This window comes from Talpa occidentalis, unplaced genomic scaffold, assembly GCF_014898055.3.
Source record: "Talpa occidentalis isolate TD23 unplaced genomic scaffold, MPIMG_talOcc4v2.1 talOcc4.7, whole genome shotgun sequence".
Lineage (NCBI taxonomy): Eukaryota > Metazoa > Chordata > Mammalia > Eulipotyphla > Talpidae > Talpa > Talpa occidentalis.
Window position 1 is genome coordinate 98,194,610 of NW_023605083.1, and position 13,067 is coordinate 98,207,676.

Here is a 13,067-nt window from a genome sequence, read left to right on the forward strand (position 1 = left end):
AATATGTCTCCCTTCACAACCCCCTTTACTCTTCTGAAGCAACCAATGTTAAACAATAACCCACCCTTCCATGTGCTTATGCAGAGATTTTTCTATAGCATCTTTCACTGTCTTAAATACTGTTCCAAGCAGTTCCTTTTTCCTTCATTCTGTTTAACTATATATAGCATTATCATAATTTAACTGCTGTCTTTTTTTTTAAAGATTTATTTATTTGTGCATACAAGAGTAGGGGTACAGGCCAGAGGTGGGGGGGCAATGAGAGGATTCACCAGAGACAGAGTGGGGAACAGAATAGGCAGATTGACTGAAATACACTGCTGAGGGGAGCAGCGTGCTAGACAGGAGAGGTCTGCTGTGCCATGTGGGTCAGCTCTCTGGGGATAGAACTCATGTTGCAGTGGCTGCAGATTGCTTCATAGCGCAGTGACTTAACCCCTAGCACCACCAGGGAGGCCCTAACTGCTGTCTTTTGATGGACAATTCCATCATTTCTGATTTCATTATTACAGTAAGTAGAATTATAAGCACTAGGCAATTTTTCCATAGTTTTAACCACTCATAACTACTCTGATAGGCATAATTAAACCCATTTTTACTGATGAGCAATCTTATATATTGACAGGATAAATTAATTGTACTTGGTTACAGAGCCAGATTTGAACTTGTCTCCAGATCCACCCTGAGTTATATTAGATGGCAACATTTTTATTTTTTATCTTTTTAAAAGATTTATTCATTTATGCATACAAGAACTGGGGTACAGATCAGAGGTGTGGAGGTGAGAGGATTCACCAGAGACAGAGTGGGGAGCAGAACAGGCAGATCCACTGAAATACATTGTTGAGGGGAGCAGCAAGCGAGTCTGCTGCGCCATGTGGGTAGTACCCTGGCCAGGGATAAAACTCATGCTGCAGTGGCTGCAAATAGCTTTGTTGGTTTTGTCTTAACCCCTTGCACCACCAGGGAGACTGCAACATTTTTAGAGAGGGCATATACTTTTAAATTGAATAGACTGCGGTCTCCCTGGTGGCGCAGGCGGTTGAGCGCAGCACTGTGAAGCTATCCGCAGCAGTGCTGGTTTGATCTCCCCCGGCCACGGAGCAAACCACATGGCGCAGCAGATCTCTCCTGTCTCGCCCGCTGCTCCTCACAGCAGTGTAGTTCAGTCAGTCTGCTTGTTCTGTTCCCCGCTCTGTCTCTGGTGAATCCTCTCACCCTCCCACACATCTGGCCTGTACCCGGGTTCTTGTATAAATAAAAAAATAAATCTTAAAAAAATAATTGAATAGACTGTTCTAATTTTATTTCACTGGGAACCAGCAACATTTTTATTTTGGAGTGGCAACAGACTAACAAACTAGAAATCAAGACCTACTGCTTCAGTAAACCAGGTAAGTATTACTTTTTTAAGGATTTATTTATGTATACAAAAAATGAGGTACAGGCCAGAGATGTGGGGGGTGAGAGGATTCATCAGAGACAGAGTGGGAACAGAACGGGCAGATTGACTGAAATACACTGATGAAGGGAGCAGAAGGTAAGTCAGGACAGGTCTGCTGCTCCATCTGGAAGCTTCCTGGCCGGGGATCGAACTTGTGCTGGGGTGGCTGTGGATAGCTTCCTAGGTTGCGTCTTAACCCCTTGCACCACCAGGGAGGCCCCAAGTAAGTACTATTTTAACACATCTTCACACACAGGTGTGGGCATTCTTTTAGCTAAGACAGACCACAGGAAAAAACTAGTAAAAACTCTCATTTTAATTTGTAAACTGAAGGGAAAGAATGAAAGTAACTGGGGAGGATTAAGTGGCAGTTTGTTCTGCAAACTCTGGGATCTCAAAGCATGATGAGATGATGTAGAATGTACGTGATGCAGAATGTACGGAATTTGCTTTTTGGAGCATTGACCCTTTGGAGAAAGACTCAAAACATGTTTAAATTGGAAGGGTGGTGGTGTAGGGGCCTCCCCGGTGGCGCAGCGGTTGAGCGCTGGGTTGCGAAGCTGCCCATGGCCTCTGCAGTGCCGGTTCGATCCCCGGCTGCTCCCAGGCCACCAGAGGAGGGTCCCACATGGCGTGCAGACCTCTCCTGCCACCCGCTGCTCCCCTCAGCAGTGTACTTCGGTCCTTCTGCCTGCTCTGCTCCCCGACTGGCTCTGGTGAATTCTCTCACCCTCCCGTGCTTCTGACTGTACCCAGTGCTTATATAAATAAATAAATAAATCTTAAAAAAAAAAAAAAAAAAAAACTTGGTTTAAAAAAATAAATAAATTGGAAGGGTGGGCTGGTGAAAAAAAAATTGGAAGATGACCAATATATACTTTGGACACTGATCTAATTAGCCTCAAATGCGCCACAAGCAACACTTCGGGGCATTATTTTTGAGGTTTATTAGGGTGTGTGTGGGGGAGTGGGGGAGGTTGGGAGTGTCCAGTGAGATGTATCCTTGAAGGGCAGGTAGATAAGCTGTTTGCACCATCGGCTGAATGGAATGTCTTTTTCTTCCCATGGGTTCTTTACTATCTGCACCAACACTGCAATTGAGAACTCTTCCTCAGACACACAAAGGTAACTGCTTGATAGTTGAATAGGTGATGTGACTGAGTTATACTGGATCCACATGCATGAATTAACCTCTATTTATCCCAGAGCAAAGCTCCATCTTCCACTCATTTCCCCACAGCATTGCTGGCCCTTTTCAGCAGTAAGAAGTGTGCAGAAGCTACAAACTACAACTGGTCTGTTTTATTCAGTGTAGAGGTTTGCGATCAGGAGTGATAGACCCTTTCAAAACCAAGTAATAGCACGTTGAAGACCAACACACACACCAAGTTTTCCTTGTTCATATTCCAAGTTGTGTGCAGAGTGAATTTTTTTTTTTTTTTTTGGTGGGACCCTCGCCGGCAGCCGGGGAACAAACTGGAGCTGCAGAGGCTGCGGGCTGCCTCACAGCCCAGCGCTCAACCGCTGTGCCACCAGGGGAGGCCCCAGAGTGAATTTGCTGATTCACAAATACCACAGACCATGATCCCCATGGAAAGAGATCCTGGAATTAGAAAAAACATCTGCAACCTTTTTCAGTAGGGACTCACAAGACCTGTAAACCTGTCAGTGATTTGGGAGAAATGACAATACTAATGTGTTAAGTCCTATCAACCAAACCACTAGTCTTTCCAGTGAAATGCTTAAAAATTCTGCAAATTTAATAATCAAGCTCTTAAATGTCACTGATGTGATGTATGGCATGACTAATACTGTATTGCATAATTTGACAGTTACTTTAGATCTGATGCTGGCACAGCTCTCCTGCCTGCCTGTGGGGGCCTCTTTCAGCAAGCCTGTCTCTGCTGTGTCTATTCAAGTGTCCCTTATTCCTCCCTCCCTCCTCGCCCTTTTTATAGTAAACCTGGCCTTTTGGATATTAAAAAAAAAAACTGTGCTATCCTTGTACACCAGAAACCAGTGTCAAGTGTACAACTAAAAAAAAAAAATCAGGGCCTCCTTGGTGGCGCAAGGTGTTAAGCAAGCACTACACCATGAAGCAATCCACAGCCTCTGCAGCATTTCGATCCCCAGCGAGCCAGGGAGAAACCCATATGGCGAGGCAGACTTCTCCCTCCCCCACTGCTCCCCTCAGCAGTGTATTTCAGTCAATCTGCCTGTTCTGCTCCCCACTCTGTCTCTGGTGAATCCTCTTAGCCACCACACCTCTGGTCTGTACCCCAGATCTATTGCATGCATAAATAAATCTTTAAAAAAATCAGTACCTTTTAATACAAAGTATGAAGAAGTCTTTGGAATTTTAAAACTTTACTAGTGGAAGGTCTATTTTTATTGTATATTCAAGTGAAAAACCTGCTTAAAAAGCGCATTTGAGGGACATCCTGAAAGGGAAAGGAGCCTAATAAAATTATACTTTTAGAAGTTAAAGAGTCAGCAATATCTTGTTTACCCCTAACAAGAACTAGACCTTGGCCTCCCCGGTGGCGCAGCGGTTGAGCGCTGGGTTGCGAAGCTGCCCGCAGCCTCTGCAGCGCCGGTTCAATCCCCGGCTGCTCCCCCCGCCACCGGAGGAGAGTCCCACATGGTGCGCAGACCTCTCCTGCTGCCCGCTGCTCCCCTCAGCAGTGTACTGCGGTCCTTCTGCCTGCTCTGCTCCCTGCTCTGGCGAATTCTCTCACCCTCCCGTGCTTCTGACTGTACCCAGTGCTTGTATGCATGCATGTATAAATCAATCAATCAATCTTTAAAAAAATTAAAAAAAAAAAAACCTAGACCTTCAAGAACTCATTGCAATTCCAGTGGGACTGGAAAAGATGTCATTTTCCAGCGTAAGTGAAACGGGTTCCATTGAGTTAAGGCGGCTTACTATTACCCCAAGCTTAATACAAGGTTTTTCTGCTTCCGGCCCAAATAATCTTACCACCACTGAGGAGCTGAAGAATTATTAGTCTCAAACCTCTATCTACAGTATATAACCTACTAAGAAACCCAGAATTATGTGTTCCCATTAACAGTTTATACTTAAGGTTAAGGGACTTTCTGACACTTTAATAAGCTACTACTAAAGCAGTTGCTAAATTAGGCACCAAACCACTTTCAAGTGTACCTGGAGTATCAAAGGCTAATTTCTAAACATGATGCTTGGCTTCTGCACCTGGAAATAAATTTCAAGATGTTCTCACACTTCAGTACTTACTTAGAGGTTTTAAGACCAGAAGTTACTTCCCTAGTAAAACTTCTTGAGTAAACCAGAGGTCTAACTTCTCCCTTTGTAACATGCACTCCCCCCACACCACTCCCAATTTATCCCAATCTGAGAACCATGTTTATTGGAGTAACTCCCAGCAAACTGGAGGGTAAAGAACTGCAACTTTAAGAATAAAGGGCCATCTTCTGATTGTTTTGATATGGCACTTTAAGGCTGCTGGTGTCAGGATTAGACAAAAATTTATCAAGCCCCACCACCTTAGAATTTTGCTGTTGCAATCTTTTCTCGTACAGTGACTGTTAGATCATCAAATACTAATAACCACTTTCATTTTACTTAACACACCAAAGTCACCAAACTATATTGTGTCAGGTCAGGATACCTTTTTAACCAGTTTTCTTCCTGAGTCAAATTTCTTTCAACCTTGGCTAAGGTTCCAAATGATTCTCGGCTGAGATCATGAACATGATACACGGCTTTTTCCATTTCACTACCTAAGGCCAAATATTTTTAGGCATAATGCATTGAAGAAGTAAAAGCACAGCCGAAAGCAACTGAATCTAAAGCCCTTAAAATTCAGCAGCCTGAACTAAAATTTCTTCATCTTAATTAGCTTACTTTACCCACACTAATTCCAAATTTGTGTTCCCTTAATATGCTGACACAGCAAATGTTTTATCAGTTGCTCAATCTTAACTTGTAAATGTCGAACAAAAGGACAAAGTTCCCACACCATAGCACACCCAATGTTCACCAATCAATTGACTTAATTTTGATTGCATTGTCAACCTCAAATTCAACCACTTTATTAAACACCACTTTAAACTGGTTAGACTTCCCCACATTACATAATTTTATGACAAGACACCAAATATGCTACCATGCAACAAAAACCTTTATTAACACTTTGAACAGGTTCAGCTATTACTGAAACTGGTAATTTCTAAACTTAAACTGGGGCAAATGGCTAGAGTGCAGAGTAATGGTATCATAGGGCACTGAATGGAAGATTGAAGAATTAACAGCCACCCCTCAGACGGAGGACAAGGTGCAGGGTGGACTCTTTCTGGATGTTGTAATCAGAAAGAGTGCGGCCATCTTCCAGCTGCTTGCCAGCGAAGATGAGCCTCTGCTGGTCAGGGGGGATGCCCTCTTTATCCTGGATCTTGGCCTTCACATTCTCGATGGTATCGCTGGGCTCCACCTCCAGGGTGATGGTCTTGCCGGTCAGGGTCTTCACGAAGATCTGCATGCCACCTCTCAGACGCAGGACCAGGTGCAGGGTGGACTCCTTCTGGATGTTGTAATCAGAAAGAGTGCGGCCATCTTCCAGCTGCTTGCCAGCGAAGATGAGCCTCTGCTGGTCAGGGGGGATGCCCTCTTTATCCTGGATCTTGGCCTTCACATTCTCGATGGTATCGCTGGGCTCCACCTCCAGGGTGATGGTCTTGCCAGTCAGGGTCTTCACGAAGATCTGCATGCCACCTCTTAGACGCAGGACCAGGTGCAGGGTGGACTCCTTCTGGATGTTGTAATCAGAAAGAGTGCGGCCATCTTCCAGCTGCTTGCCAGCGAAGATGAGCCTCTGCTGGTCAGGGGGGATGCCCTCCTTATCCTGGATCTTGGCCTTCACATTCTCGATGGTATCGCTGGGCTCCACCTCCAGGGTGATGGTCTTGCCAGTCAGGGTCTTCACGAAGATCTGCATACCACCTCTCAGACGCAGGACCAGGTGCAGGGTGGACTCCTTCTGGATGTTGTAATCAGAAAGAGTGCGGCCATCTTCCAGCTGCTTGCCAGCGAAGATGAGCCTCTGCTGGTCAGGGGGGATGCCCTCCTTATCCTGGATCTTGGCCTTCACATTCTCGATGGTATCACTGGGCTCCACCTCCAGGGTGATGGTCTTGCCAGTCAGGGTCTTCACAAAGATCTGCATTTTGACCTACAGATTTTAAAATGAAAATTAGTGTATTATCTCACAACTTTTATATTCCCTTCATAGCAAACACATTCAAATAGTCTTCCACAACACCTTAAATTACCTAAACATCTCGCAAACCTTCCCAGGTTCTTACTCCACAGGCTTACTCATTGAATTACAAAATTCTTTGGTCAAGACCTCAACTTAAAACAGGTTGGAGGGGGACCTCCCTGGTCACGCAAAGGGTTAAGCACTGCACTATAAAGCAATACGCAGCCTCTGCAACACGAGTTCGATCCCGGGCCAGCCACGGAGAGACCCACATGGCGAAGCGGACCTCTCCTGTCTCGCCTACTGCTCCCCTCAGCAGTGTTTCAGTAAATCTGCCTGTTCTGTTCCCCGCTCTGTCTCTGGTGAGTCCTCTCACCCCCCGCCATCTCTGGCCTGTACCCCAGCTCTTATACGCATAAATAAATCGATCTTCGGGGGAAAAAAAAAAAAACAAGCAGGAAGAGGATCAAAAGTGCTTTGTGAACGCTAACGCCCAGTGCTTTCTTCCTTAACATTTCCAGACGCACAGCTAACAATCTAAATACCAATGTTCCCAAAATCTGTTCAAAAGAAAAGCCCCCAAGCCAGGAAAATAAACACCCACAAAAAAATCCGCCATTGTCTCGGGAAATGAAAATTTCCGTTTAAGCGTAGGTGGGGTGGGACAGTCTCCTCCGCGTCGGTATTCCAAACGAGAAAACTACTGAACAAAGCCACACAACTACCTCTTTTCCGCCTTCCCCCTCTGAAGCAGACACGATGGAATCTCCATCGGGTAAGGGTCGGTTAGCCTCTGGCGCCGCGCGCCACCAACCGCCCCCGTTCCCCACACGTAAACAAGGCCCACTCTTCCGGAAAGGCCCGGCACCGCGTCACCTCACCTTCCCATCCCCCCACCCCGCTCCCCACGGCACAAGAGGCCCCCCAAAACCCTCCAGCTTGACCTCACTCAGGTTCTTCCCTCCACTCCTCTAAGTCTCGAAAGCTGCTGGCGAGTACCTGTTAGCAAATGCGAAGATACCGCCAATCAACGAGCACGTCGACTCCCCCAAGGGCCGCAAACGATCTCTCCACAATGCCGACCGCGTCTGAATGCTCCTGCTCGGCGGAGCTGAAATTTATGCAACGTCTGTTGCGTTACTCATCACTGCTACGTAGAGGCTGTGTCCATACGCCGCTGAAAGTAGTTCGCTCGGCCCCATCTCCCGGACAGCAATTAGGCCCTTCAACTGAGCCCCAAGTTCCTCAGAACCGGTATAAAGTATCCTAAGAAATCATCTCCCTTTCCTTAGAGCTCATTCTTCTTCCTTTTTATCAAAATATAGAAAAATTATCAGGCGGATGAATTCGAGTTAAGGGAACCTTCCTCGAAAGCTCTGGAAACTTCCTTGCGGCGTGGGCGCTGATTGGTGAGGCATAGGAAGGCGAGGTCGGCGCTGATTGGTTGGGGACCCGGCGGATCGGTTGTTGCTGGGCTCTCGGCTGGTGGTTTAGTGCCAACGTTGCTAAGTAACTGATTGCGCATGCGCTGCAGTGGCGCGCCTTCGCAGAGGAGGGATACTTCCGGTGGGGGTGGAGGAGGGGTCTTAAGCTCCCGCCTCCGTAGTCTTCAAGCGTTGGGCCTCAGGCGAGGGTCCACAGAGGTTTTCCGTCGAGACCCTCCCCGGGGCTGATTGGGAGGTTCCCAGGAGCGAGGCTGTGCGGCCCGCAGCTGTTTTTCCTAGTGTCTGCTGTGAAGCACAAGACGCGCCCACGGACCTTAATAAAACGGCGTCTCTCGGCCCCTGGCCCCGACCCACTCCCCCCTCCCCCACTGGCGTTTTTTCCCTTCATGTTCAGAGCAAGACTGTGGAGCTTTAGTCACGATTCTCTACTTTCAGGATGCTTCTGTAAGCATTCTGTAAGTATCTATTTTCATAAAGCCCCTGAGGAGAGTTATTAAATACTAAGTCCTGAGTCTAGTGGTCCGACCCCCCGCCCCCTTTTTCGCCGCCGCCGCCGAGGCCCCCTCGGCTCCCGGCCCCGGCGAGGCCAGAGCCCAGGCGGCGGGGCTGGCGGGCTCAGCTCTGCCCCCGGAACCTGTGAATCCCCTTCCCTCCTTGCTGCATCTCTAAACTCTGGCAGGGATAATAGGGAAATGCAGATTAGTGAGGTGAAAACCTGCCTCAAGAGGGGGAATCACGTACAAGCAGTTAATCTCGGTACTGTGTTTGTCGTGCAGTGACACTGAAGCGACTGCGCCGCTGATTTCCCAGCACCCTGGGTGTGGCCCCTCGTCCCGGGAGGAGATACCCAAGGAACGTGAGTAAGGCCGGGTGACTATCTCCCCTGCGTCTTGAGTGTAAACATAAGTGACTGTGTCTTGAGTAAAACCACCTTGTGAGGGGGAAATAGTGTAGAGATGTGCAAATTAATATGAAGAAACGTCTGAGAAAAGTCAGGAAACTTCAGCGTTCCTAAGCAGAACATTAAGAAATTGTTCCTCAGTGTACCATATAGCTAAATATATAGTTAACACCTGGACAACTTTAATTCAAGTAACTAAAACGTGGTAAGATCGAGTTATTTGAAGAATCAGGAGATGGACACAAACCATTTCATGAAGATAGGTTGGACTTGGAGGTAGTTGATAAAATGTTTATTTTACAAGGTGTGGCTTTTTATTTTTGTCCACCCAACAGTGAGTCTGAACTTGTTTTACCAGTTGGTAGTTCCTCTTGAGTCATGCGTGTTGATAGAATCATCTAGAATGGAGAGCTCATGACTGACAGGGTGACTTTGCTAGGAATTCTAGCAAATGCCAGAACCGAGTGAGTCATACAGCTTCCTGGTTTACTGTTTCCCCGGAGCAAAATGTTTTCGGAAGGCAGGCTTGTGTTATCCTTGTAAATCAACAAGGTGACTTTTTTGGTGGTCTGTTTATAAAAGAAGCTTTAGAAATCACATAATTTCTCCTAGAAAATTGTAAAAGATAATTTGTAAACAAATGAAAGAGTAGAGCAAAATCCCAAGGATCCAGAATTTGGTAATCCTGCGCAGTATTTGCCATTGTTCTCAATAAATGTTCCTTCTGTGAAGTGCAGTTTTCCCTTTTGATCAGCTGAGGAAAAACAAACAGTGACAGCTTTCGGCACTAAAATACAAAGCAAAAAGACGGTATTTATTTAATCTTCATAGGCAAATGCCTTTGCCCAGGCAGTTCCTTCCCATGAAACAAAGGAATTAATACTGAAATTCTGATAGAATTTACTTACTAGATGTCTTTTAGTAATCTGTGAGAAGACTATATTCCAATTATAAATGTGCAATGTTTTCTTGAAAAATTAGCTACAATTTAAAATGTGAAGTTAATCTGTATTAGTCCTTTCCTCACATGGCTATTAATCATAACACAATTGTGAGACCATCTACCACTCTGTTACCAGCAAGTTAGAAACTTTGATAGTCTATGTGCAAGTGAACACAGAAGCAAAATTCTGCATTGTCTTTACATTGGGCCTCAAAAATTATAGAAATCTGTCCATTTAAAAATAACTACTTTTTTTGGGCCTCCCTGGTGGCGCAGCGGTTGAGCGCTGGGTTGCGAAGCTGCCCTCACCCTCTGCGGCACCGGTTCGATCCCCGGCTGCTCCCCAGCCACCAGAGGAGGGTCCCACATGGCGCGCAGACCTCTCCTGCCGCCCGCTGCTCCCCTCAGCAGTGTACTTTGGTCCTTCTGCCTGCTCTGCTCCCCGCTCTGGCTCTGGTGAATTCTCTCACCCTCCTGTGCTTCTGACTGTACACAGTGCATGTATAAACAAACAAACAAATTAATTAATTAATTAAAAAAATAAATAAAAATAACTACTTTTTATTTTTTTTTCTTTGTCATTTTATTTTTTTAATTTAAATAATAAATTTTATTTTTATATTCCCCCATACAATTGCAAACCCCCCATTCTGACCCCAATCCCTCCCCTCCCGCCCCCCACCCCCCAAAAAGTGTCTCTGGTTCAGTTTTTTGTTGATTTTGATTTTCACTTTCTTATATTCATTTTCCTGGTCCCTTATTTAAGTTTTCTAGATTCCTGCTATGAGTGAGACCATCCGGTATTTTTCTTTTTCTTTTTGGCTTATTTCGCTGAGCATGATCCCTTCCAGTGCCATCCATGTTGCTGCAAACTGCATGTGTTTATCTTTTTTGGATGCTGAGTAATATTCCATGGTATATATGTACCACATCTTCTTGATCCAGTCATCTATTTTTGGGCATTTGGGCTGTTTCCAAAGCTTAGCTATTGTAAATAGTGCTGCTATAAACATAGGGGTGCAGGTGTTCTTTGGAATTGATGTTTCTGTGTCCTTTGGGTAAATACCTAGGAGTGGAATTGCTGGATCATATGGAAGCTCTATGTTTAGTAGGTCCAGAAATCTCCACACAGCTCTCCATAGTGGTTGGACCAGTTTGCACTCCCACGAACAGTGCAGAAGAGTTCCTTTTTCTCCACACCCTCGCCAACATTTGTTGTTGCTAGTTTTTTTAATATGTGCCATTGTCACTGGTGTAAGATGGTATCTCATGGTAGTTTTGATTTGCATTTCCCTGATTACAAGTGATGTTGAACAAAAAATAACTACTTTTTATTCTCAATATGTGTAAATCATACCATGCTATATACCTTAAGTGTGTAAAATGATGTATGTCAATTATTTTTCAATGTAACTGGAAAACGATTTTTGTTATAAAACGTTACATAGGGGCCTCCCCTGTGGCGCAGCAGTTGAGCACTGGGTTGCGAAGCTGCCCCCGGCCTCTGCAGCACCAGTTCGATCCCCGGCTGTTCCCCGGCCACTGGAGGAGGGTCCCACATGGCACGCAGGCCTCTCCTGCGGCCCGCTGCTGCCCTCAGCAGTGTACTTCGGTCCTTCTGCCTGCTCTGCTCCCAGCTCTGGCTCTGGTGAATTCTCTCACCCTCCTGTGCTTCTGACTGTACCCAGTGCTTGTATAAATAAATAAATAAACAAATCTTTAAAAAAAAAGTTACATACATACACATTAAAGTTGGAGATATGTATATTTAACATATAGTAAACATACAACACTCAGTTTTGTTAAATCTTAACATTTTGCTGGTTTGCTTCAGATTTCTTACAAACACAAAACTTACCATTTTTTTTCTTTTTTAAAGATTTATTTATTTATGCATACAAGAACTGGGGTACAGGCCAGAATCGTGGGGGGTGAGAGGATTCAACAGAGACAGAGTGGGGAACAGAACAGGCAGACTGACTGAAATACACTGCTGAGGGGAGCAGCGGGTAAGACAGGAGAGGTCTGCTGTGCCATGTTGGTTGCTCCCTGGCCAGCGATCAAACTCCTGCAGCAGTGGCTAATAACTTCCTATAGCTTGGTAGGTTGCATTTTAACCCCTTGTGCTTTGCGTCTTAACCTCTGTCACCATCAGGGAGACCCAAAATTTACCATTTTTAAGTGTGCAGTTACATAGTGTTCACTATATTCACATTGCTATGTAACAGATCTCTAGAACTTTTTCATCTTGCAAAACTAAAACACTGTTTACTTTCCTGCCAAGCCCAATGACCACCATTCTACTATCTGCTTCTGTGATTTTGACTACTTTACATACCTTGTGTAAGGGGAATTATACAGTAGTTGTCTTTTTGTGACTGACTTCTTACTTTTTTTATTATTAAATTTGTTAGTGTTTTACATGTCTATAAACCTTTGAGGTTACATTTTCACTTTTTCATATATGTACATGACTCACTCACCTTCCACCAAACCTCCTTTGCCAGTACCCTGTCCCCGTCCTTCCCCTATCTCCTCCCTCCTCCCTATTCCCTCTTTAACTGGTATGTTTTTCACTTAAGTCTAAGATTAATTTTTACTGGTTTTGCCAGTATATCTTTCTTGCTAGTCCACATATAAGTGAAACCATCCAATACCTATTTTATTTTCTAACTTATTTCACTTAGTGTAATAATGTCAAGATCCATCCATTTTGTCCCAAGAGGTATTATTTAACCTTTTTTTAAAATGATTTATTTGTTTGTGCATATAAGAAATGGGGTACAGGCCAGAGGTGCTGGAGGTGAGAGGACTCACCACAGACAGAGTGGGGAACTGAACAGGCAGACTGACTGAAATACACTGCTGAGGGGAGCAGTGGGTGAGACAGGAGAGGTCTGCTGCACTGTGTGGGTAGCTCCCCGGCCTGCCAGGAATCAAACTTGTGCCGCAGAGGCTGTGGATAGCTTCACAGTGCTGTGCCTAACCCCTTGTGCCACCAGGGAGGCCCCTATTTTACCTTTCAAATAACTTTAAAGATATATTCCAATGAGTATATATTTCACAGTACCTTTAGCCAGTCATGTGTCAAAGG

At 45.2% G+C, this 13,067-nt stretch overlaps 1 protein-coding gene and 1 pseudogene across 2 annotated transcripts; one reads left to right on the forward strand and one right to left on the reverse strand.

Moving 5' to 3' along the window:
- Positions 1-5,586: 5,586 nt before the first annotated feature.
- On the reverse strand, positions 5,587-8,037 carry UBB (ubiquitin B). 2 transcript variants are annotated; one of them, XM_037493027.2, is made up of 2 exons: positions 7,684-8,037; positions 5,587-6,654 (listed from the first exon to the last, which is right to left on the reverse strand). In XM_037493027.2, the coding sequence occupies exon 2, from the start codon at positions 6,646-6,648 to the stop codon at positions 5,731-5,733; it is 918 nt and encodes a 305-aa protein (XP_037348924.1). In that variant the 5' UTR covers positions 6,649-6,654; positions 7,684-8,037; the 3' UTR covers positions 5,587-5,730. The 2 variants fall into 2 exon arrangements, with proteins under 2 accessions (XP_037348924.1, XP_037348925.1); XM_037493028.2 differs by lacking the exon at positions 7,684-8,037 and adding an exon at positions 7,410-7,579.
- An 803-nt stretch (positions 8,038-8,840) lies between these two features.
- The window catches only part of LOC119231517 (ADP/ATP translocase 2-like), a 28,938-nt pseudogene continuing 24,711 nt past the window's right edge, over positions 8,841-13,067 (forward strand).